General features: G+C 33.4%; 4 protein-coding genes and 1 pseudogene across 5 annotated transcripts; all 5 read right to left on the bottom strand.

Annotated features, from left to right (window-relative positions):
• Nucleotides 1–4,898: 4,898 nt before the first annotated feature.
• Nucleotides 4,899–7,745, bottom strand: LOC114380086 (RING-H2 finger protein ATL47-like). Its single transcript, XM_028339016.1, has 2 exons — nucleotides 6,074–7,745; nucleotides 4,899–5,313 (listed from the first exon to the last, which is right to left on the bottom strand). Exons 1-2 carry the CDS (start codon nucleotides 7,206–7,208, stop codon nucleotides 5,192–5,194), a joined length of 1,257 nt encoding a protein of 418 aa, XP_028194817.1. The 5' UTR covers nucleotides 7,209–7,745; the 3' UTR covers nucleotides 4,899–5,191.
• A 1,119-nt stretch (nucleotides 7,746–8,864) lies between these two features.
• LOC114380067 lies at nucleotides 8,865–11,385 on the bottom strand. Of its 2 annotated transcripts, none has more exons than XM_028338991.1 (3): nucleotides 10,934–11,385; nucleotides 10,806–10,850; nucleotides 8,865–9,936 (listed from the first exon to the last, which is right to left on the bottom strand). In XM_028338991.1, exon 3 carries the CDS (start codon nucleotides 9,878–9,880, stop codon nucleotides 9,059–9,061), a length of 822 nt encoding a protein of 273 aa, XP_028194792.1. In that variant the 5' UTR covers nucleotides 9,881–9,936; nucleotides 10,806–10,850; nucleotides 10,934–11,385; the 3' UTR covers nucleotides 8,865–9,058. The 2 variants fall into 2 exon arrangements, with proteins under 2 accessions (XP_028194792.1, XP_028194783.1); XM_028338982.1 differs by having other exon boundaries at nucleotides 10,806–10,843.
• Nucleotides 11,386–11,764: 379 nt separating this feature from the next.
• Nucleotides 11,765–16,851, bottom strand: LOC114380057 (disease resistance-like protein DSC1). The gene is made up of 5 exons (XM_028338970.1): nucleotides 15,916–16,851; nucleotides 15,521–15,826; nucleotides 13,954–15,439; nucleotides 13,092–13,174; nucleotides 11,765–12,907 (listed from the first exon to the last, which is right to left on the bottom strand). Exons 1-5 carry the CDS (start codon nucleotides 16,834–16,836, stop codon nucleotides 12,050–12,052), a joined length of 3,654 nt encoding a protein of 1,217 aa, XP_028194771.1. The 5' UTR covers nucleotides 16,837–16,851; the 3' UTR covers nucleotides 11,765–12,049.
• Nucleotides 16,852–16,887: 36 nt separating this feature from the next.
• LOC114380076 (TMV resistance protein N-like) lies at nucleotides 16,888–18,197 on the bottom strand. The gene is made up of 2 exons (XM_028339003.1): nucleotides 17,492–18,197; nucleotides 16,888–16,998 (listed from the first exon to the last, which is right to left on the bottom strand). The coding sequence occupies exon 1, from the start codon at nucleotides 18,004–18,006 to the stop codon at nucleotides 17,509–17,511; it is 498 nt and encodes a 165-aa protein (XP_028194804.1). The 5' UTR covers nucleotides 18,007–18,197; the 3' UTR covers nucleotides 16,888–16,998; nucleotides 17,492–17,508.
• A 1,594-nt stretch (nucleotides 18,198–19,791) lies between these two features.
• Nucleotides 19,792–22,712, bottom strand: LOC114369544 (annotated as a pseudogene).
• Between the last annotated feature and the right edge of the window lie 1,918 nt (nucleotides 22,713–24,630).

Here is a 24,630-nt window from a genome sequence, read left to right as displayed (position 1 = left end):
TCAGTTCAAAATTCAACTCAACTCTGAACTTACCAAATCATGTGAAAAAGTGTAAATTTATCGTAAGTCAATATGCAAGGTTTGGTAAGTTTAAACGATTCCAGTGAGTTTTGAACCGCAAAAGATTTTTTGCAATTGACTTACAGCTGAAGAAAATTCGACGCATTTTAGCTTATATTATGAACATCAGGTGATCTAAGATGGCTAAGTCGGTGATCTGGTACAAGATGGTTCTTGGAAAGTCCAACTTCAAGACCGTCACATGGTGATGTAAGTTCCGATCAAGCTGTTAAATTCATTTAAGAATTCCGTGGATTCAAAGTTCTGTAGTTATTTTTAAATATCATTGTAAGTGAGAGTACGAGACTTGTGACAATATCAACTATCAAACCCCCTAGAAACATTTTAGGTTCGCGGATCCAAGGTGAATAAATAAAAGAGTCATTTATTGCATGCAGCACTCATGCACCGCACTAAAATCTTGTATATTTTTTTGGGTGTCAGATCCTAAGATTATTTATTTTTGAACTGTACTTTTTATTTTATTACTAACATGAAGAGAGAGGGTAACATTTTTTAAAGTAAATTGTCAAGAGTACATTAATATGATTAAATTACGTTGGAAATATACGGGAAAACATAAGATGATTAAATTGTGTTTCAAAAGATTTTTGCTAAACGGAACCTTTGTCAAACAGAAAAATGTTCAAGAACAGTTTTAAAAAATATAGTCAGTATGATTTTTTGGAATAATTTTCTAAGGTATGAGAAAATGCTCTTGAATGAGTTTGATAAAAATATTCTTGAAATTGGTATACAAAAACTTGTTTACAAAATTAGCACACTAGTTAGACAAAGAAAAACATAAATATCGAAAAATAAAAGAGCACAAAAAAACAGAGTCAGTTGGATGATTAAAAAAATAAAAAAGTCATACATCTGATTTCTCTGTTAACAAAAATTAATAAAAATAAATAATCATTTTTGTCCTTGAATATATAAAGAGCTGATACATTCATTTTTAAAAGATGAAAATTTAAATTTTAGTTTCCAGAAGTGAAAAAGTATGACAAATCTATTCATTCATCAACGTCTCTTTGTTACTGTTAATGAAAGAACTTATGTGAACTTAGGACAAATTTAGTCGTATTCTACATATTTATAGACGAAAATGACTATTTATCCACCATATAATTTAATTTTCATCTTCCCTCTTTTTTAATCATTGCAAGCATAACATTACTATAAACACTGAAAAAAACAGGAAAGAATCATAAGTTAAAATAAACATAATAAGGATAATATTGATTAATAATAATAATTTATCTGTTGCATTGAAATTTATATTGTGACAACATCAGGTAATAACAAAATCAAATTGAGTCTCTTTTTTTTTTTGGTAAAGATTAACCTGATGTCGCATATTTTGGATAAGGTAATGTTGCATTAGAAATTTTAGAACAATAGAACAAATTATGCTTATTAATTAATATTATGCTTATTATTATGTTTGTTTTAACTTATATTTGTTTTTCTATTTTTTTAAGTATTTATTATAATGTTATACTTACAACGATTAAAAAAAAAGAGATAAAAATTAAATTATATTTTAAGTAAATAATATTTTTATTCCTAAAAAGATAGTAGTTTGACAAATTCATTCTTAAATGTGTCACTTAAGCTGCTTTTTATGAACAGTAGATGGAAGTTGACGATTTTTTTTTTTACTTTTAAATATTAAAATTTAAATTTTTATCATTCGAAATAAATTTATCAGTGCTTTCTACGCATCAAAATAATTATTTATCCAATTAATAATTAGTATTTAACCGAAAAGAAAAACAGGATATTTATCCTGATTTACTTTCAAGCTAAGTCCAGTTCCCAATAAAGGCCGGGATTCTTGTACTCTAACCCGTTTATAGATACAATTGATGAGGCAGACTAGCTGGGAGAGCCACGTAGTTCGTTCTCTCACTGTGGGAATGTAATTCACAACCATTTTCTTTTCCTTCTCTACCCCTGTTCTTGTCCGGTTTCTTATCCTCTCCCTTCTTCTCTATCACTGCCGCAGCAGCCGTAGCGGCGGCTTCCCCCTCCGCGTCAACATCACGGTTTCAACTTGAATCAGTCACGCTTCAGAAGGTCGTCGAACCTCGGCAGCAGCTTCGCCAACCTTGCCAAGTACGGATCTGAAACGCTTGTTGACCGCTGCTCAGATTTCGTTCTTACTCGGGTTTTGGATTCTACGCTTACCTAAGAAGCTTCTTCAACGAAAATGGATGGATTTTACAGTCTCATAATACGTTCTTTCGTTTCTTGGATTTTGCAATTTTTGGGACTAATTCTGCTATGCTTTTGCGTCGAACCATTGTGTTTTTCTTGCTGATTGGAAGGATTTTGGGTTTGACTATGGATATTTTTGGTGTGGTGAAGAATTGTTTTCTCTTGATCTGTGATAAAGAATACTGTGATGCCTATTAAATATTAATTTGATTGATTTAGTGAGTCAATGCAATGCTCACAAGGTGTTTGGTTTAAGTACTCTGTGAAGTGAAGATGGTTTCATGATGTTTATGGTTAAAGGAAGAGGAGGGGACTGATGGTTCGTCGGAGGAATGGTTGCAACAGGATCAGGAAAGAGACGGGCAGAGAAGAAAAAAAGAAAAAGAGTAAAGAGAAAAAAGAAACCTATTTGGCTCTCCCACCCTAGTAGCCTGCGTCTACAATTGATATATAAGTATTCTCTACACAATATTCGTTTCTTACAAGTCTGGATCTTCAAGCTCTAAACACACTAACACTGTTTAAGATGCTAAGAAGTTGAATTTTTAATACTATTTGAAAGATTTGCAATAAATAAACAACTATAGCTAATAAATGTTATCTAAAGATTAAACAAAACATTTAGAACTATAACAGCAAAGACAAAAAAATGAATGGAGGGAGACTGTTTATTGCCATAGCAAATAATTCATTTTTTCCCCATAAATGTTTCGTTTTATATTTTTTCAGAAAAAAAAAATATTGTGACAGAAGTCTCTAAGGTTATATAAATATTATACATCTTCACTTAATGCATGGGAATATTGTGCCGTAATTATTTTATTATAATGTCATAATAGTTTATTTTTTTAGAGATGCACTTTTTTTTTGAGATAAAACTTACTTATTTCATTCCAAAGGAGTATATAAATACATTTTTCTTCTTTGTTAGTACTTTTTTTTTCAACGTATTAGCACTTTTTTTTGTTCTGTGCAAGACTAAGACTAGTACATATAATATTCTACTTTAGCATTATGTGAGACTTCATAGAATTCAGATTTCAGACTATAGCATTTATATCGTCTGAATATACACACTTACCAATTCTTTTAGATTTCATCCCATCTTTGAAGATATTATAAAACCTACGTTCTTAATTCTAAGAGCGATAACTTTGAAATTTTATTATTTTAAACACCTCATTAATGTTATTTTTTTTATTATATCATTTATAATACCTAAATTTTTCTTTCTTTTATATGTCTCTCGTGTTGAATAACATCGTGAGTGTTCATGTATTTTTTTTTTTTAATTCTAACTATGTCTTCTCATGTGAAACGCCATCTAGATTCTAATTCATGCTTAACTCACCTCGTTTGCCCCATCTTAAACCCACCTCAAACATTGCAAACCCTGTTCTCCCTCACACTGAATCAATTTGAGAGAGACAAACATCATTAATCGATATCTTACCTGGCACAATATATCTCTTAATAAATAACAAGTACACATTGCAGAGTTTGGTATATTTCTATTTGAGATCCAGCCAACCACCAATACTAAACTAAATTTCTTTCTTTCTTTTCTATCCCCCTTCTTAAATTTGGGGTCACGTTGTGCCTAATCAAGTCACTTTGCTAAGGTATAGTCGGTGACCATATATAACAGATGTACCCCATTATTATTATTATTATGGGTCAATAATGAGGTGGACAACCTTCCCTTTTCCCCCAGGCCCCAGCATCAAGGTGTGTGCACTGTTTCTTACCCTTTTATTTAGCTTTAGGAAGTTGACCCAAAAGAATAATAAAGGCCTTGGCGTAACCAAGGTGGAGAATGGAGATATGTATTCCGGTTACTACGTGCTTTTGTCTGAAAATAGCGAGCAAAATATCAAAATTTAATTTCCTAAAGTGTAATTCATAGATTATTACTAATAGGTTTGCATTGGAATTGGAGCCCGTACCTTTTATATAAGTAGGTATTGAATCAGCACATGATGTAATGACAATTGGCTTAATGTAGGATTTTTCAAAGAATGAGCAAATTGTGAATAATATTTATAATGAAAGGGTTGGTTTGTTGATAGATAGAGTTGGAGAAAGGAAGTTTTCCCGTTCCAAATTTAGGATATACAACTAACCTCAATAAGAATTTACATCACAAATTTACTTGTAGATCTGACTTGTTAACAAAAGATTACTAAAATATGAAGTAAACCCAAAGACTTTTTAAGAGTTAAGACAACACGAATGCGAGATCAATAGAGGAATAGCAGAAATGCGTGTAATTAACATTAATCAAGTTTTCGAAGAGAAATATAAAATATTAATATTGGATGTATTTGGCTTGCTTTCTATTTTTAGTTAATATGTTTTTACTAAAAATCAATTGTTTAATAACCATGCAAATCAATGCAAATTTGTTTAATCAATCGTAATTAGTAAAACATTTTTATTATAATTTTCAAATAATTATTATAAAAATTAATAAATTTATCAGACATTATAATTTGTGATTTAATCATGACATATGCATTATTTATTCTGGTTAAAAAAATACATTTCATATTTTTCTTATTTTAAGAATTCATGAAAAACAATTAAAACAACTAAAATCCCATTTCCTTAATTTTCTTCAAAAATCCCAAAAAACTTGAAAAAAACAAACAGAAAACAAATAAGAAACATCTTTTAGATTGAGAGCACTCTATAACCCCACCACCATCCACTAGGCTCATGATGTCAGGTCAAGACTCCACAATCCTGATCTGAAAATCTCTTGCACCCCACATTTCAGTTTCCACACACCCATTTTGGTGTGTCATGTGCTAAACCATCCAAAAAGGATAACACTTCCATATAGGGTCGTCATACACAAGAATGAGCTAACAGAAGAAGAAGGAATCCTTCCTTTGTAACTCTTTCACTTCTTTTTAACCCAAAAAGCGAATAAAGCAAGCCCTCTAGAGAAAACCACAGCATCCAAAAAGCAACCCCAATTTGACTTCACTTTCATCTTCCTGCTCCTAAAAACCACTTTTGACACTGGAACAAACAATCACATGGCATTAGGGGCCCACCTTCAAATATTATGTTCGAGACCATATGCTGTGATTTTTTTTTCAAGCACTAACTATACTCTTTTTCATTACAACCTCTACTAGCTTATAGCTTTTCATGAACATTGAGCTCTCTGTGAGCAAAACAGGTGATTGATTCTGATCATATAGATGAGATGTATATTACAAAACAAAATGATTTTTTTCTCTACTTTTGAGTTTGAGTGTAATTTTTATGTATTACATCTGACACATAACAAAAATAAATTATTAGACTTATTAAATATCATAATATGTGATTAGATATCACTATAATTTTGTTAACATTATTAGGGCATAGACTATGTACTTTAAGATTTTGTGTCCTTTTGACCAAGGGAGTAGGGAATTGTGCAAATTTAGTTTTTTTCTCCTCTTTTTTTGCCATAAAAGTTAGTGTAAGGGTACTGTAAAAAACGTGATGCGAAAAACTAAGCGCTGTGTGACAAAATAAAGGTAAATGCATAATACAACACATGATAGAATTAAGAGTTATATTCCTTACACACTCAAGATTAATTTTTAATTCTCGTTGCCTGATTATGTTTATGGCACAATTTACAAGTTCTATCACTACAAATAAAATAAAAAAAAAAAGTAAAATCAAAGTGTGAGAGGAAGCAGTAGCTCAACAAAGGGATTCCTTCAATGAAAATTTGAAATTAGTTAAAAATACAAAACACAAACTAGCTTCATGTGTCAAGTACCTCCTCTGGCTTTATTCATCCATGGCAAAGTTGAAGTGACAGTAGAACTATTAAGGAAATGAGCATCTGATGAACCTGTCAACTTATCTTTCCTAGACCATTGCCAGATCTTGGAAACAGAAAAGCTTTCACCTTTCCTTGCAATGTTGATTTTCTTGCCCTCAACAGCATCTCCATCAATGAAAGAACTTCCATTTGTGGCTGTTCTTCCCTTCAGTTGTCTCATGCTGCCACTGCTAGTGCCTAAAGCCACTCTCAGATCTGAATCAGCCACCACATACTGAAAAGACCCCATTGAATAGCATCTCCTCACATCCAAATTAACACTACTAGTACTACTCTCTCCTTCACCTCTCTCCACCACCATCCCATCTTGATTATTATTAGTGCTTCTAAATTTTCCAAGCCTAACAGAAAACACCCTTTTCCCATTCACTATGTGACTTTCTGTAGTTTTGTTAACAGAACCAATTCCACCACTTCCTGACATCCCATCTTCCTCAAGTTGACTTTCAAAGTCAAAAACTGAGTTTTCAAAGGGTGAATAGAGAGTCCCTCTACAAAGAGGGCAAGTTGAATTGGAAAGCAACCATGTGTCTATGCATTCAATGTGAAAAGCATGGTTACACATGGGAAGCAATCTGAGCTTGTCTTGTTCCAAGAACTCACAGAGGCAAACAGCACAATCAAAAGGCTCTTTCAAGCCAATTATCTCTTTGTAAAAGAAGACAGGGAGAGCATCTATGAAAGCCTGATCCAGGCCTGAGTCATGAAGATGGAAGAGTTGCTGTAACTGTCTTTGGTAAGCATCTGAATCAGACATGTCAGGGTATCTATTTGATTGGGGAATTGATGAATTATTGGAAGAAGACCTTTGCTTTATGAGAAATCTAACAAGCAAGTGAAGGAGACCCAAGATGAAAAACAGCACAGCTAAAATTACTATGATGAAAAGAATTGCAGGGCTTATTCTGTTCCCAGATGAAGAACTTGGGGATGGAGCTGTTTGTTTCTGGTAGTTAGACACATAAGGCACTGAGGGTGAAGAAGAAGAAGAAGAAGAAGAAGGAGAAACAATAGGGGGGTTGGTGATAGCACCATTGCTTTGAAGGATTCTAGAGTGACCCCTATACATTTTGAGAAGATGGTATTCTAAATTCAAATTAGAGTATGTCTAGATTTTTTGAGGTTGGAATGAGAGAGAGAGAGAGAGAGAGAGAGAGAGAGAGGCACTACCCATGTGGTGGTTTTGAAGAAAGTTATTATCTTTGCTTGTTTTGGGATTAAGCCCAACTCATACATTGTGGTTTGTGGAAAAAACAAGCAATGATAAGCAAAAAATATAGCATTTAAGGAAACATGCCTGAGAGAAAATGTCAACGTTGCAGAAGCAGTTGACCAACCATAGTTGTTGAAAAATTTGAAATCTTAGCAGAGACACCTGACATGGGTTTCTCTTCTTGTGTGTGAAAAAAAGAAAACCCTAATGATGATAATAACAGGGAGGAAGTGATGATGGAGTTGTTGGAGTGTGCATATCTAATTGTGTATTGCTCCAAATCTAATGCCAATAGTGGCCATTGAAAACGAAGTCACTTCCAAAACTCAAGGTTTTTGGGTCCCCTACAACTGCAGACTATAGTACAGACCATAGGCCTCACCTGACCAAAAAGGGCAAAATGTGAGGCAAAATTGTCATTTTCCTCGTTTGACAACTTGAGGGTGCTGTTTCATACACATGTACTACATTTTGTTCATCTTAATGGACTGCACCCTAAATATTATTGGTCAATAGTGGGATGGGACTGCAAGAAACAAAACCCAAAATTTGTGTTCTATTGCCAAAAGGTTTCGTAAGGCCCAGATGAAGTTGGTCCATTGAGCTCAAAGGTGCAAATAGACATATAGGCCCAAATTGGGCTATGACTAATGATTGACCTCTGAGTCCAAGGAGAATAGTGTGTTTGGACCTTGATTTTGAATAAAATTAGTTCAGCAAAATTGATATAGTTTAAAATTGATTTTAAAGTGATGTAATTGTTTTAACTTAAAATCAATTTCTCTAAGTGTAATTAAACATGTGAAAATTTACTTAAAATTAGATCAATTAGTGTCTCAACATGATTAAGGAGAATCCAATGTAAAACCAAATGCGTGCTATGTGGATTTGAAGTTCCACCACACATTATATTGGATAAAAAAGAAGACACACACAGAGATTATAGCAGGACCATGCGCCCCAAAAAAAATGTCTCAAGGAGCTGCACTGATAAAGCAAACAAACTTGAAAAAAATTCCAAGTGCATGGCTTTTATTCAACTTGAGTAAAAATATGGGCTTCATCTTAGGCATCAGCAGAGCCATATAAACTTTTAGAAAGAAAATGAAAAGGTAGGCATTTTTATAGTTTTTGTCAAGGACTTAGAGATAGCCATAGATTGGGGGATGAATAATTATAAATTTCTAGTGTTTGACTTCGACTTGAGATTTTGTGTTTTCCAAAGTCACATGTTTTTAAAAAAAATTCAGACAACAGCTTGATAGTCATACACCTATCATTTGATCACCGTCATATGCTTGTTCAACAAAATCATTTTGAGATTTTCAATTTCAATCAATTTTAGAAAACTTTAAAAAACAATCAAGTCAAGATTAATAGAACAGTACAGTTCAGTTTGTTTTGTATTAGTTTGAGAGTCCAACCTAACTAGTAACTACAAATTGGTATTGTGTCAGATCAAAATAACTGAGAAGAAAGCATGTTCAAAGAAAAACACAAAATTGTCAGATATGAAAGTAAATTTGCAAAATAAATAATTTGATGTGAACTTAAACAGATTGACAGATATCAAGGAAAATTGCAGTGTAACATAAGAGAAACCAAAATGTTCATTGTCATCCTAGAAAGGTGAGAAAATAATGAAAATAGTGAAATAAGAGCATATGGCTAAGACCTCTGTCAAGATATGCATAAACTGAGACGATTCAAATCTTATTAGCTACAAAGGTCTTCTTCAGATCAGCCCATTCATCTTCGGTTTTCCTCTTATTGGTTAGGGCCACTTTGTAAGAAGTCTCATACTCCTTCAAAGCTGTGATGATACTCTTGCATTCTGGCACCCATTTGGCAACCTGAGTCTTTAACTTGTTGTTTTCAGCAGCACAATTGTCCAAGGCTCTCTTTAGCTTGTCTCTAGTCATAACCAAAGTACATAACTTGTGTTCTAGTTCATCAATCTCAGAATTAATCTTTTCAAATTGTATTTTACCTTCCGAGACTTTCAAATTAATTTTGTCCTGTTGAGCTTTGGCACTTTCCAAATTCTTTGATAGAAGAGACCTTGACTGTAGCAGTTTATCATAGTCTTGGATAGTTCTTTGGGCAGTTGCATATCTGATATCAACATCTTCAATGAAACTTTTTAACTTGTAAATCACAGCATGAAGCCTGACAGGGATTTGATCTTTAAATTGGTTAAGTTGCTCCAAAACATGATGGAATTGTTGCTTGACTTCATCATCAGAAGAGAGAATTTCAAGGGAGGTTTCCAAAAGGACCTCCAATTTTTCAAGGATAGCTGCCACATTTGTACCATGGACTTCAATTTGTGAAATAGTTGCTGAGTGAGTGGACATGGAAGACATATTATAACTATCAGATAAGATGCTCTCAAGCTCCGTAATTGGGTCCCAATCTGGTTCAAGATTCAGATTGTCAATCTCCACAAGAGTATGAAATCTCTCCAACATGACTGAATCAGAAAATGTATCCACTTGATTGTCATCTGAGTCTTTTTCTTTTGACATTTCACTAGTCTGATTTAATCAATATTGGTAGTACTTGAAGTGCCAAAGGGGATAATCTGATGAATAGTAAATATGAAATGTCATTTATCAAGTGACAAGAAAATTGACAACAAGTGGATTACTTATTGACAAGAAGCAAATTAAATTATTATTTTTTCAATAGAAGGAACGTGTTTCCATTCAATTGCCAAACAAGGTTGAAGTCCAATAAGCAGGGTTCAACTTCAAAGTAAGATTGCATTAGAAGGGGTTTGGATAGTTAAAAAACATCAAAGCAAAATAGTAGGTGCTGCTAAAACATTAAATTATGCTTAAAAAAATCTTGACTCTGACATCAATGTTGACAACAAATGAAAAAAACTTAAATGTGCAAATCACATGTATTGCCTTTCTAAGGAGAGAAACCATGCTTCAATTATTTCAAGTTTTGCAGCTCAAGATCATGTTAAAAACTGCAGAGTCATACTCATATAGATGGCAGCAGGAAATGAAAACTCAAAGCGTTTGCATAGTTTCTACTTTCTAGCAATTTAACACTTGCTTAACACATAATTAGGCTAAAAATATTAAACCAAGATAGCAAGCACAATTCAAATGAGAGGTAGATCTAGACAGACTAGCTTAGATTAAAAGAAGAAAATTAGATGTTCCAATTTGAACATTTTCAAAGTCCACGTTCCATAGTTTTTTTACAGACAAGAGAACATACACATGTACAAAACGGAGAAAACTCTTAACCCATTCTCTCTCAGTGCCAAAAAGGATCAAAACAAGACGCAATCAAATTGGTCAAATACTCAGATTCTAAACTGAAACAGGAGCTTCTTGGTGCAACAGAGAGAAATTATATATATGGGGTTATAATAAAATAAAATAAAAGTGAGCTAAATAAAGGGAAGAAAAAAAAAGGAAAATCATATATTACCTTAGGGAGATGAAGCCACTGATGTTGATCACGAGAGGCTGATCCCTCCAAAATCAAGCCAAAAAAAAGAGATGAGAATGGTGAATAGGTATTCCTAGAATCTACAAAGAAGCTTCATGAAAATTTACCTCAGATGTCAGATCAATAAAAATATTACAGCAAATCAATTTACTTCATCGTATGGTTTGACCCAAAAAATCCTCTGTCTCCTTTCCTATCCTCTCAAATAGAAATTTACATCAACTAAAAGCTTCGTATTGTACTCAAAATTCCTTTCCTGTCCTCTATAAAAATCCTTTGTCTCCTAAAACTAGCAGGGTCGTGAACCCCATCTCCCCCGTCAAAGTCCACTTCAAAACGTGTTATCATTTTTTGGTGTATAATAATGAAGTTTGAACTAAGATCTCATGCAAACTACCTAAAGAGTATGAAAATGTATTGTCATAGTTCATTGCATAGAAGATTTCTTCTTCTTAAGCATGGATACTTCTAAAGTCATGTCGTATAAACTAGGCACCTATTTGTACCTATGGATACTTTTTGAGTACACACATCAGGCCTGTATCCGGGGTTCAATAAAATAAAAGCATTATCCTTTAATAAAAAAAATAGTTTTCTTTTCTTTTCTTTTATAGAGAAAGCAAATAGGATAATTCTTGAAAAAATGTTTTGCACATATATGTTTATTCACTAGGGGATGAGGGAAAGGACCAATAAATCTAACAGTTATATGTAGTTTTTGAAGAAGAACTTTTTGTGTCTCTAAATAGAAAAGAACAATTAATGAGTGTTCCACAAGTCGTTTGGTGTGCAAGAGTTTCCCTCTTGTAATTAAAAAGACAGGTTGTGCTCGATTAAACATGGTACCACCCATCAATAAGTCCAAGGAAGATGCAGCAACAGTGCAAAACAGGGGAAGAACAACTAGACAAAATTAGTCATATTAAAATCCATGCACCTGAGACATTCTATCTATTTATTTATTGATTGAAAATCTACTACAATAATATAATAGCATTTTAGCGTAAATGTAGCAACTTTGATGCGTAGTTAGCTGGCAAAACAAATTGTTCATTGTGAACTTAAAACAGTTACAAATAGTATAGAAAATTAACGATCCAATATCAAAATAAACAAACGTCCAATATAAACCTTGAAAGATGATAGAAAATTGAAAATAGTAAAACAAGTGCATATTGCTAAGACCTAATGTCAAAATATGCATAAGCTGGTGACAATTCAAATCATTTGGCCACAAAAGTCTTCTTCAGATCAGCCCATTCATCTTCGGTTTTCTTCTTATTGGTTAGGGCCACTTTGTAAGAAGCCTCGGATTCCTTCAAAGCTGTGGTGACACTTTTGCATTTTGGCAACCATTGTGCAGCCTTAGTCTTTAGTTTGTTATTCGCAACATCACAATTGTCCAAGTCTCTCTTTAGCTTGTCTCTGGTCTCAACCAAAATCCTTAACTTTTGTTCTAGTTCAACAATCTCAGAATTGATCTTTTCAAATTGTATTTTACCTTCAGAGACTTTAGAATTAATATGGTACTGTCGAGCTTTGGCACTTTCCAAATGCTTTGATAGAAGAGACCTTGATTGGAGCAGCTGATCATAATTTTGGATAGTTTTTTGGGCAGCCACATATCTAACATCAACACCTTCGATGAAAACTTTTAACTTGTTAATTACAGGACGAAGCTGAACAGGAAATTGGTCTTCAAATTGGACAAGTTGATCCAACACTTGATGGAATTGTTGCTTGACTTCATCATCACAAGAGATAGTTTCAAGGGATGTCACCAAAAGGGTCTCTAATTTTTCAAGGATAGCCGCTACATTTGAACCTGAAACAGAAGTTGAGAGAGTTGGCATGGGAAAACTCTTGTAACTATCACATAACATGCTGTTGAGCTCAGCAATTAGATCCCAATCTAGTTCAAGATGCAGATTGTCGTTCTCCACAACAGCATGAACTTTCTCAAACATGATTGGCTGAGAACATTTTTCTACTTGATTGGATGTCAAGTCTTTTTCTTCTGACACTTCAGCAGTATGATTTGAATCGATGTTGGAAGCACTTAGAGTGTCAAAGGGGATAATCTGATAAATATGTTTAGTGTTATTTGTCAAATTAGGCAAAAAAGGATTGCAAAAAGTGTTAAAGAGAAAAAATTGTAGATATTGAAATTAATTTGACATATAGAGTAGTAAGAGACAAGAAAAATACTTTCTTAATCTAGCTAAAAATGAAGAACAATAGTACCAATACATATTAGTCACTTACTTGATTTTCAGGTGTTGACATTATATAGCAATCCTCTTCCTTGAAACTTTGTGGTTCTGTCTTTATACCACCTGATGTTGAAGCTGAATGAAGCAAAATTACAGTTCACAAATGCAATTGGGTCAAAAATAATTTACCATAACCTCCTAATTAATACAATAATCCAACCTTAAATGCTTAGAAATGAAATCATAAGATTGAGGCATTAGTGCTACTAAGGGAAGAAGCATAAAAAAAAGCTACTTGCAGAAGAAGGATGATCAGAATAACTATTTCCTTGTTTTAAATTGAAGTTCACAAATGCAATTGGGTCAAAAATAATTTTAGTATTAAAAAAAAACAGTAAATGTGATTTTTAAAATAATTATTACAAAGGTCAATAATCCTGCTATACATGTTTATGTTAGAGGTCAGTTGAAAAAATCTTTACGATTTGGTGCATTTTAATTAAAATCTTAAAATTTCTTGAAAACAAACCATAACATAATTGAGCTAGAATTAAAAAAACAACTAATAAAAGAGAATGTTAATGAAGTAAAAATTTTAATCCCTCAGCATGTCTGTCAAGGAAATATGCAAAGAGAAAAGAAAAGTTCATGTGATTTTTACTAAATAGAAGTCAATAGCAAAATAAAATAAATCTTATGTGAAAAATAATAGGTACAATCAATCAAAAACCTAAAATAGTATTAAGATAACTTCAACATAAGTTTTGATATCTTTTTAACCTAACTTTTGATTGTTTGTGTTTGTAGATATTTATACTCAAGAATATTACGAAGTTGTCACGTAGATACTAATACATTGGCAAAATGAAGCAAAAACAAGGAGCTATGAAGAGGGAGTGGTTGAAGTTTCATACCTATGAAATGGTGACACGAAGAATTGTCATTAGATTCCATTTTAACATGCTGCACACCTTTTGTACTTGTTTGGTGCATAACTTCCTGCAATTTCTTAGTCTGATTATCTTCATTGTCATGATTAGATCCTTTGTCTTTTAACTCATCAATATCATTAGAGCTGTTGGGTTCTAACTCCACAATATCTCTAGAGCTATACCCAAACTTCAACTCTAACCCCTTTTGTTTAGAATAATAGCCATGTTCAGATGCATATATGGGGTAAACCCCACACCCCTTTATCCCCTCCATTGTCCATTCTCCGTCCTTGTCTTCGAGAAAGAATTCAAATGATATGTTGCAAGGATCACACGGTTCACCTTTTTGTATTCTCCTAAGCATAGAATCATCTCCACCTTCTGTGATGTCAACAAACCAAAGAAACACATGATCCAAACTCAAACTCTCACAACCCAGTGAGGTGAGTTCACTATCAATACTTTTGGAATTTTTGTAGATAGAACACTTGACAAATTCGTATTTTCCATTAGGGTGTGACCGAGAAAGAACGAGGCAACAAATAAAGCCACATAAGCCAACATGTGGAAGATGCGGAATAGTCACTGAAGCCCCTTGAGCATGAAAGCTGAACCTGTCAGGAACATGGTCTCCAGGAATGAAAAGAGATTCAGGGAGTTGTTCTAGTCCTTGTTCAAGTTGAAAGGGTATGTTCAGTTGAGTGAAGTTTGTCAGCAAAGATGTACAGTTAGCTGCACTTAAAGACCACGGAGACAGTGGAAGTTCAGGCAGAGACACAAGTTTCATGCAGTTATCTAAATAAAGGCTTCTCAGCATCAGAAGGTTCTTGATGCTTGCAGGCAAGCTCTCAACATTGCTTCCGCTTAGTTTTAAATGCTGCAATGATGATAACGAGCCAATGCTCTCAGGGAGTGTTCTTAAGTTGCAAGAATTTTCCAACTCCAGAAATGTTAAAGACCGCAAACCATCAATCATAAAATGCAGATTCGATGCATTGAGTTGTTTGCATCCAGAAAGTATCAGATTATTTAAAGATGCCATTCTCGAATCATGAGATAACTTGTCCCCAAAACTGTCGAGATTGTTACAACCTCGTACGCTGATAAGACCGAGTTTTGCACAATTCCAAATTGATGAGGGCAATTCTTGGATATGTGTGCCATCTAACCACAACCTCTCAAGTTCAACTGAAGATACTGAAAAATCCTTGAGGGATGAGCAGTTGCTAAGACGGAGGTTTTGGAGAGATTTTAAGTGAACGTCTGTTTGAAGGCTTTCAATCTCAGTGCAGCCTTCTAAATCCAGAACCTGAAGCTCAGGGAGAGACAATATGGATGGATGAACTTGACGCAGACTTTTACACTGAGGAAGAGCTAACACTTTGAGATTTGTCGCCATAGATAAGTCTGGAACCTCAACCAGGTTTTCGCAGAATCCGAGGTTAATGTCCTTTAAATTCACAAGATTCTGTAACAAGGTAATGTTATCACATGAAGAGTTTCAAGTGAAAAAGTAAAAGTAGAAAATATAGACAGATTCATACCGTACCTGAACTCCATCCCAAAGCTTTTGAAGGTTGCTGTAGGGCATGGCAAGCTCAACAAGAAATTTAGCAGAAAAGGTTGATGGCAAAGACTCCAAACAATATCCATGCCATTGAAGGTACCTTAATTTGTCAGACAATGTCTCAAGACCATTCATAGGAAGGTATATTTTACATCTGCCACTCCACTCCCCTCCAAAGTAGAATTTAAGAAATCTTATGTTAGACATCTTTCTAAAGGAATTAAAGCTCAAATGTAGATCCTCAATTTTAGACAGATCCAAAATTATGCCTTCTACTGCTTCAGTTCCCTGACAAAAAATATTTAGAATAATAGTTAGTAAATGCTATCATATTAGTTGCTTTTTACAAACACCCATGTAACTGAATTTGTACTAACCCTGTTATATTTCAGCACATCATACACCTCTTCAGGATCCCACAATCGACTTCGCCTACCAGGATCTTCGATAGATTCTTGTTGAACAATATTCCAACCCATTTCTTGTATCAGATCATGCATTTCTATTGTACGTGTAGGTGAAATAGTTATAAGACACTTGTCTTCAAGGACTTCTATTCCAATGGCTGGAAACAAATTACATGCTTCCAGTAGACTTATTACGTGATCTTTATATTCTCCTTTGAGAAAGCATGCAATGTCTAGAAATATGTCCTGCTCAGTATGATCTAAATCATCAAAACTCAATTTTAAAACATTGTGAATTTTCACATTTGGAATCTTTTGAAGCTTTCTCAATTCACTGTTCCATGCTTGTTCACTTCTTGAACGAAGACATGCACCCAAAATTTTTAACGCCAAAGGATTGCCTTTGCAATAGGCAAGTACACTTTCTGATAGCTCTTCAAATCCATTCTTGGGATGCTTTTCTCTGAAAGCATTCAAACAGAAAAGTTGAAGAGAGTCATGGTGGTTCAATTCCTTTACCTCATATATCTCATCAACATGGCTAAATATGTGTTTATCTCTAGTTGTTACAATCACCCTACTTTCTGGTCCGAAACAATTGAAATCACCGATTAGATCTTCTAACTGTTCCGAGGAAGCCACGTCATCCAAAATAAGAAAAACTTTTTTGCGTTTAAGTCTTCTCGTTATAAAATGGGATTCAACTTTGGGCACATGTACATGAAGATTTTCTCCTGGGAACAACTCAGAGAAAAGTGTTCTGCGTAAGGCATTGAGACCATGCTTCTCTGCTTGTACCCTTACATTTCCCAGAAAGCAGTGGCCTTCAAATTGAGAGAATAGTTTGGCATGTAAAGCAATTGCCAGGGTAGTCTTACCTATGCCACCCATGCCCCATATTCCAATCACTCGAATTTCCCTTGAGCCAATTTCCAACAGTGATTCAATCTCCGCATAGTTTCTTTCAATTCCAATCAGTCCTTTCGTTTCAATCGGATATGAGATTCAGTTTGTACATCTTTGACAATGTCCTTAATGAATTTGGCCTCGGTCCTAGCATAATAATGGTAAGAACATTGAATGAAATAATGTATCACTAGTCGATCAAATAAAAATGAAAATATGAGTGACCACCAATTACAATATGTGGATAAGTGGGGGATGTAGAGTAGGAGAGACACAGCAATAGAGTCGGGGTTCAACAAAAAAAACAAAAAATAGAGTTGGGATCATGGACTTGGGAAAATATCTCCAAAGTCCAAACCACCCGTGTTTACTCTGTGATATTCTATTATTCTTCTACTTTCCATTCTTCCAACTCTATAGTAAGTAAAATTGCTTCATTTGAAACAGTGGACAGTTAAACATTAACAAATCTAATTTATATTCGCTACTGCCTAATATTTAATCTGTCTTACATTTATTAAGTTTCAATAGTTCATATGTAATCTTAGGATTTTTTTATAAACCATAAGTGAAAAAGAAAACCAAGATCATATCCCTTTGTTGGGAAAATAAGTTTCTATATAGAGTTGTGGTTTGGTACCTATAAGTTATCGAGTCTCACCCAGCCAAATTGGCTGCTTTTGTGAGAGCACTTCTCCATTTTTGCACCCTATCATTTGTGATATTCGGATCTCGCTTATGTTCTTCAAATGCTTTATTGAAAGAACCTTGTTGCTTCCTTATATGAGATGGATCTATTTTATAGAAGACGGGTATAACAACTTGTCCTTGACCCTCCTTGCATTCCATAATCTTGGTGATTTCATCCAAGCACCATTTGGAGGTACCATACTTTTCTGAGAAGATCACAACGGATACCTGCGACTCTTCAATGGCTTCGATGAGTGCTTGCGAGATTTCCTCACCCTTTTGAAGCCTGTAGTCTATGTAGGTTTCAAGTTTGGCTTGGATGAGAGCATCGTAGAGATGGCTTGTGAAGTTGCCGCGAGTGTCCTCGCCTCGAAAGCTAAGAAAAACATCATAACTTTTGAGAGAAGCCACACAAGAAGAAGAAGAAGAAGCAGCTGCATAGTTGACCATTTGCAGGTTAGCCATTAGGAAAACTTTTGAGCGTTACACAAACATTAATTTGCTTATAATAAGGAAAGTGAGAATTCAGGAGAAACAAAGTAGTCGATCAGAAACATTCGTTGCGTGAAGATTATGAGACGGGAAAGAAAATTCGTAAGCTTGACTTGGAACCTGTAAAGCTCATCGTTCATGTACGGGAAGTTCACGTGCGTAAAGTCTAGCCATAACATTTGTTTTTTTCTACTGCTATTTATTTTCAGGGTAAATAAGTTTCCCTTCGGGTGGTTTTTTTAGTTGTTTTTTCAAATTAAAAAATAACAGTCAATCTCTAATTTTTAAAATATTTAATTACTCTTTTCATCTTTATATATAGTTATACAAATTTTATCTTTTAATTCTTATACTTAAAACCAATCTCTTTAGTCTTATTGGATTGGTCAAGAGTAAAGCAACTCACGGATAAACATTAGGTTTATCAACAAAAATATTTTTTCTTTTTAGTTTATAGGAAAAAACACTAAACTTATTAGAAAAAATATCACATATGTTGACAAAAAGGCTTAGTATGTAATTTTCTTATTAAAGTAAAATATTTGTTTTTCTAAAATTTGTTTTAGGTGTCACTTTTCGTTTAACTGATCCTAAATCCTTATGTACATCATTTTTAATCATTTTAGTCCCTATGAATTTAGATCATAAGAATTAAAAATATTACGTATAGGAATTAAAAATGATTAAATTAATATGTGGAGATTAAAATAAATGATTTTGATCTATATGGACAAAAAGGGAAAGATTGTGCGACTATAAAGATTAAATGAGTAATTAAATCTTTTAGAAATTCAGTTTTAGTTTAAAGAAATTTATTTTTAAAGATTTCTATCCTACTAATGGTATATTTGTGTGGTGGTGATGGTCACGGGGAAAGTGACGACAACGACAGTAGCAATGTTAGTGGTGGAGGTAGTGATGCCAATAATTGTGGTTGCTAGTGTCAATGCCAGTAGTGGTGGTTAGCAGTAATGACCGTGATACTGTCAATGGTGGTGGTGGTGATGACAATGTTGCTATCAGTGGTGGAAGTACTACTCTTGATGAATGTGACACTCTCTATCTCATACATATATGTACTAATAATAAAAGAAATAGGAATACATAATTAATTAAATTTTTTAAATAAAAACATTTCAAAGGGTAAAAGATTCGCATTCACTTCTCTAACATCATAATAGAACTTGTCCAAATAATTAATAAAATCATCTCAGCTCAAAATAAGGTCATCCAAGACTTATGTAATTAATATAGAAACCTATACCCCAATGTCGTATCGTATCAGAGTATTGTGTTTCAATGTCCTATAACATGAGGTTCTCCATCGCCATTCACCTAACTATCTGCTTCCACGAACACAAAATTTGAGATCATCACAGGATTCGAACACAAATAACACACGGGGAGTGGGTTATCACATTCGTAACTAATAAAGAGAAACAAGACAACATAAATATACATATCATATAAATGAATTACAACTTATTTAAACATAGTTCATGTCATTCCATCACTTGTCGCGTAACACCACATCTCAACATAACTTGCCTCATTCATTTTCACATCATTGACATATTCAAGGGTCAAACACAATATCACTCAACTAATCAATACCAGTCAATACACATGTGTTATGCAACAGATATACTAAGACTCAATCCTATATGCAATGTGGTATCATGTCAGTGAAAAACCTCGTCGGACGCCTAGGTGTACATGACAAGACAAACCACACACTAGTAAGTCAGGTCACTCTCACTAGGTAAAATCATAAGGAAACCAGCCACGATCACACTGTTTTGCGAGAATACTCCAACCATGTAGAATCAACACAGGCTTAAAGGAACACTCAAACCGGGTGTAGTTACCCTCAAGGCTTAGACTCAAAGAGTCCGTCATGGCCTCTCCCTCCTGATTCAAGTCCAACCCAGAAAACATTTTAACACATAGACTCTGTCTATAAACTGTACAAAACACACGATTCCTCAATTGTTCTCAAATTAATTTTATCTCATCGCGCTTGTGATTAAACTTGTCGAGACCTTAGAGTGATTCTCATCACAATACTCGTCGCGCATTAACTCATTGTCCTTAAAGGATTTTATAGTCGTGTGATTGTACGATTTATAGCTCACAACTCAGTGTATACAACATCTCACTGCACATATATATTACAAGTCAATACATACTTAATTTATCACATACACTCGGTCTCAATCACAATGGTATAATCCCAATTTAACATGTTATCACACCTCATGAATCATATACACTTTATCTATGAACTATCCAATACACACAACTACTTAATTGTTTTCAAAATCATTTTAACTCATCGCACCTCAAAGTGATTCAACTCATCAAGTTCCCACAGTGGATCCCATCATAATACTCATCGCACAAAAACTCGTCGCCCTTAAAGGGTCTTACAATTATGTAATTGCACAGTTCATAACTCACGACTCAATACATATAACATCTCAATACACATGTATCTCACCATTCATCACAGGTTCAATTTGCCATTTTCTCATAATTTGAATCACCATTTCATAATCTCACTATAATAGTTTATACAAAATGCTTCTCACAACATGAAGAGTAAAACCCTTCAAACAATTCCACACAATCATATTAAAATCAATGAATGAAAGTCATAGGTCAAAAACACGAAAACATCAAGAGCACTCAACTTTATCAACTAATTCACATCAAAATATTGGGATCCGCCAAACACAAAAATATTGTATTTATAATCGTAAAGGAAAATTATAATTCAATAAACATCCTAAAATAAACCCCAATTTAATCCTATAAGGATCCTTACACCTGCTCATTATAACCCCAATTGCGATAAACTCATTCCTTATCTCTAAGCAGATTCACGTGTGTATTCCGACAGCGATAACAGTATCTCTAGCGGTTTCCTGAGATTTCTCAAGTTTTTTTTTGTTTCTTTGCTATGGTTTCCAAGCGTTAGAGAGAAGAAGAATGGATTGAAGCCTTCGTTCCAATGTTTGCATGCGATAGAATTTCTCTCTCCATAGATATTAATTTGAAAATCCCAACGGTAGAGATGTCCGACAGATCATAATCTTGGATAGTTTTTTGGACAGTCACAAAACTGACATCAACACCTTCAATAAAAAAAAATTTAACTTGTTGATTACAGGAGGAAGCTGAACAGGAACTTGGTCTTCAAATTGGACAAGTTGATCCTACACTTGATGGAATTGTTGCTTGACTTCATCATCACAAGAGATAGTTTCGAGGGAGGTCTCCAAAAGGGTCTCTAATGTTTTAAGGATAGCTACCAGATTTTGACCTAGGACTTCAGTCTCTGAAACAGTAGTTGAGAGAGTTGACAAGGGAAAACTCTTATAACTATCACATAACATGCTTCCAAGCTCAACAATTGGATCCCAATCTGGTCCAGATGCAGATGGTCATTTTCCACAAGAGTATGAACTTCCTCATACATGATTGGCTCATAATATTTGTCTTCTTGATTGTATGTCAAGTCTTTTTTTTCTAACACCTCTATAGTTTGATTTGAATCGATGTTTGAAGCACTTGAAGTGTCAAGGGGGATACTATGGTGAATATATTAAGTGTTGTTTGTCAAATTAAGTGAAAAAGAGTGTTGATGAGCAAAGTTTATTATAGATATTGAAATTAATTTGACATATATAGAGGAGACAAGAAAAATACTTTCTTAATTTAGCTAGAAAATGAAGAACAATAATAGTAATACATATTAGTTACTGACTTGATTTTCAGGTGTTGACATTATATAGTAATCCTCTTCCTTAAAACTTTGTGGTTCTGTCTTTGTACCAACTGTTGTTGAAGCTGAAGGAAGCAAAATAAAAAATTAATCATTAATTTTTCCAACCAATCCTAGTTGCCCTTCACACAAAACCATGGAAGCTAATTCATGTAAGAGAAATCCGGCCTGTAATTATTTTATTAAATTTACCCTTCAAATTCTCACAATAATCCAATCTTAAATGCTAAGAAATGAAATCATCGTGACAAGGAGGCATAAAAATAGCCACTTGCCAAAGAAGACTTTTCTAAAGAGCTATATTTCGCTGTTGCCAATATAAGGATCTTGTTATTGTTAGTGGATAATATGTAACCAACTCATCTAAAATGTGTTATACCAACAAAAAAATTGCAGTTCACAAATGTTTTTTATTTTATTTTTACGATCGGTTCACAAATGTAATAAGTGGGTCAAAAGCAGTTTTAAAAGTTTTTCGAAACTACCAAGTAACATAATTGTGCTAGTATTATCTGTTTGTGTTTATAGATGCTAATACTTAAGAATTGATCATCAAAATGAAGCAAAAATAAGGAGCTATAAAGAGGGAGTGGTTGAACTGTTCAAGTTTCATACCTACAAAATCGTGACATGAATTTTCATTCGACTCCACTTTTACATGCTTCAAACCTGTAGTAATTGTTTGATGCACAACTTCCTCTATTTTCTTAGTCTGGTCATCTTGATTGTTATGGTTAGATCCTTTGACTTGTAACTCATGAATATCATTAGAATTGTCGGGTTCTAACTCAGCAATATCTCTTGAACTATCCCCAAACTCCAACTCCAATCCCTTTTGCTCAGAGGCATAAATGGGGTACACCCCACATTTTCTATCCCCTCCGATGACCATTTTCTATCCTTATCTGTCACTAAAAATTCAAATGATATGTTGGAAGGATCACACGCTTCACCTGTTAATGGAGCAATGTGTGTGACTCAACTAATTAGAATACGTGAGCAAAAATTAAAACCAACCAAAAAATACAATTGGCTTCATGAAAAACAAAAGAATTAAGTACTTAAATTAATCAGATTCAATAACGATTACCTGAAATTGGAAGAACAATTATTCAAAATAATAAAAAGTCTTTTTATTTTATGATGTCAGGGAGAGGCAAGAGAAAGGAGAAACAGCCTATACATGTCAGTTATAAATTAACATGCGATGATTATTGAATGTTTGCAAGAAGGTTATGAAGTCTTATATATGGATGGCTATATATTTTTTTTAAGAAAGGTGAAAACATTAATATATAAGAAACGTAAAATGCCACGTCCAAGTCGTACCAAGCCATTTTCACGAACCATTACATCAACAATCCCATAGCACCGAGTGGAGCTATTGGACCCAAAGTTTGCACATTAAGAATTACAAAAACCAGAACCATAAAACCTGCTATATATCAGAACAAGCACATAAACACCGTTCTCCCTTTCATAGCCTCATGCATATACGCTGAATGGGACATGAATGTCTATATTAGTTTTAAGAAAAGAAAAATAGAAGAAATTATGAGTAACAAGAGAAAAAGAAAATAAAAGAATGTAGCAAAGTTTGAGGTTTTTGTTGGATTGTTTGACCTATATATTTTTTTACTGAAAAATCATATAAAATTCATCAAAATTCATACTAAAAAGAATTCATTAAATTTTTTATATTTTTGAATGCTTGAAAATTTTTTAAATTATAAAAAATCTTTATATTTTAAAATATCAGAAGACTTTTTTTTTTAATCTTCCCTCAATATTATTTTTATAAAAAAAATCCTTTAAAATCCTTCAAAATTCTAATCCAATAAGTTCTCTTTGTTTCACCAATACAATAACACTAAATGAATTAGATTAAATAAAAAGTGAGAGTGGAGAGAGAAAGAGTGAATGTGAAGTTTGAAATTTTGGATTTGAAAAAATAAGGAAAGAGAGAGGAAAAATAGGAACAAATAGTGCAATCAATTTTGTATTGTTTCCAATTCCTTCGGTTACGTTTTTTTTAATGGAATCCTTCAGTTACGTATTAGAGGCATAGAGTATCCCATTTTCATTTTTCTGAGATAATTTGCACTCTTTATTTAAATGCAGGGAATAAGTGCATTAAAACTGATATAAAAAAATTAATAATTTCAAGAGTCTATCTTAATGACCAAAGAAAAATTCATTATATTTTTCAAAAAAAAAAAACTCATCTAACAAATGATTTTTTATTTATTTAAAAATGAAGCAAAAATTGTAACACTAATCTCCTCGTCATATTCACAAACGTAATTAGTCTCATTTGTTTCTAAAAAGAATAAAAACGTTACTGTAATATTTGCTTAACGTGTCAATTGACATACGACAATTATCCTAGTTTAACAAGTAATTTTGAATTTAAGTTTGAATATGAAATAAAATACAGTTTGTTAATATATTTTTTGGGTAGAGATGAAGCTTTTTTTTCCTGAATAGTTGAAGCTTAAAAACAGAGAATTTTTCAATGATAATAATTTTATCCAACTTAATTAAAATTGTCTTTATAAAAAAAAAATACACGTAGTCTACACAAATAAAATTTTCTCTAATATTCCTTCATGGTTTATAATCTTATTCTCCGCAGACAACGAAAAGAATGGGAGTCAAATCCTTGCTTGCTTTGGTTGGACAACGACAAATGTAATATGCAACTGTAATATAAAAGTAAACTGTATTAAATTATGCAACGTTTGTTTTATGGATTTTTTTAAAATGTTATCCTAAAGAATATGATATTGGAATTTCTTTTTTTGATATTT

Source organism: Glycine soja, chromosome 2 (assembly GCF_004193775.1).
Source record: "Glycine soja cultivar W05 chromosome 2, ASM419377v2, whole genome shotgun sequence".
Taxonomy (NCBI): Eukaryota; Viridiplantae; Streptophyta; class Magnoliopsida; order Fabales; family Fabaceae; genus Glycine; species Glycine soja.
The sequence above is the reverse complement of the archived record's forward strand: the minus strand, read 5'-3'. Positions and strand labels throughout refer to the sequence as shown.

Excerpts from the sequence above, each read along its gene's own strand:
- LOC114380057 (XM_028338970.1), bottom strand. The coding sequence starts at position 16,836 with ATGGGTGGCATAGGTAAGACTACCCTGGCAATTGCTTTACATGCCAAA. Across the intron at positions 13,175-13,953 it reads TTCGTGTCACCATTTCATAG|CTTCAACATCAGGTGGTATA; the intron begins GTATGAAACTTC and ends TGCTTCATTCAG. Across the intron at positions 12,908-13,091 it reads TGTCAACACCTGAAAATCAA|ATTATCCCCTTTGACACTCT; the intron begins GTAAGTGACTAA and ends CATATTTATCAG.
- LOC114380076 (XM_028339003.1), bottom strand. The coding sequence starts at position 18,006 with ATGGCTAACCTGCAAATGGTCAACTATGCAGCTGCTTCTTCTTCTTCT.
- LOC114380086 (XM_028339016.1), bottom strand. The coding sequence starts at position 7,208 with ATGTATAGGGGTCACTCTAGAATCCTTCAAAGCAATGGTGCTATCACC. Across the intron at positions 5,314-6,073 it reads GATGAATAAAGCCAGAGGAG|TGTCAAAAGTGGTTTTTAGG; the intron begins GTACTTGACACA and ends TGTTTGTTCCAG.
- LOC114380067 (XM_028338991.1), bottom strand. The coding sequence starts at position 9,880 with ATGTCAAAAGAAAAAGACTCAGATGACAATCAAGTGGATACATTTTCT.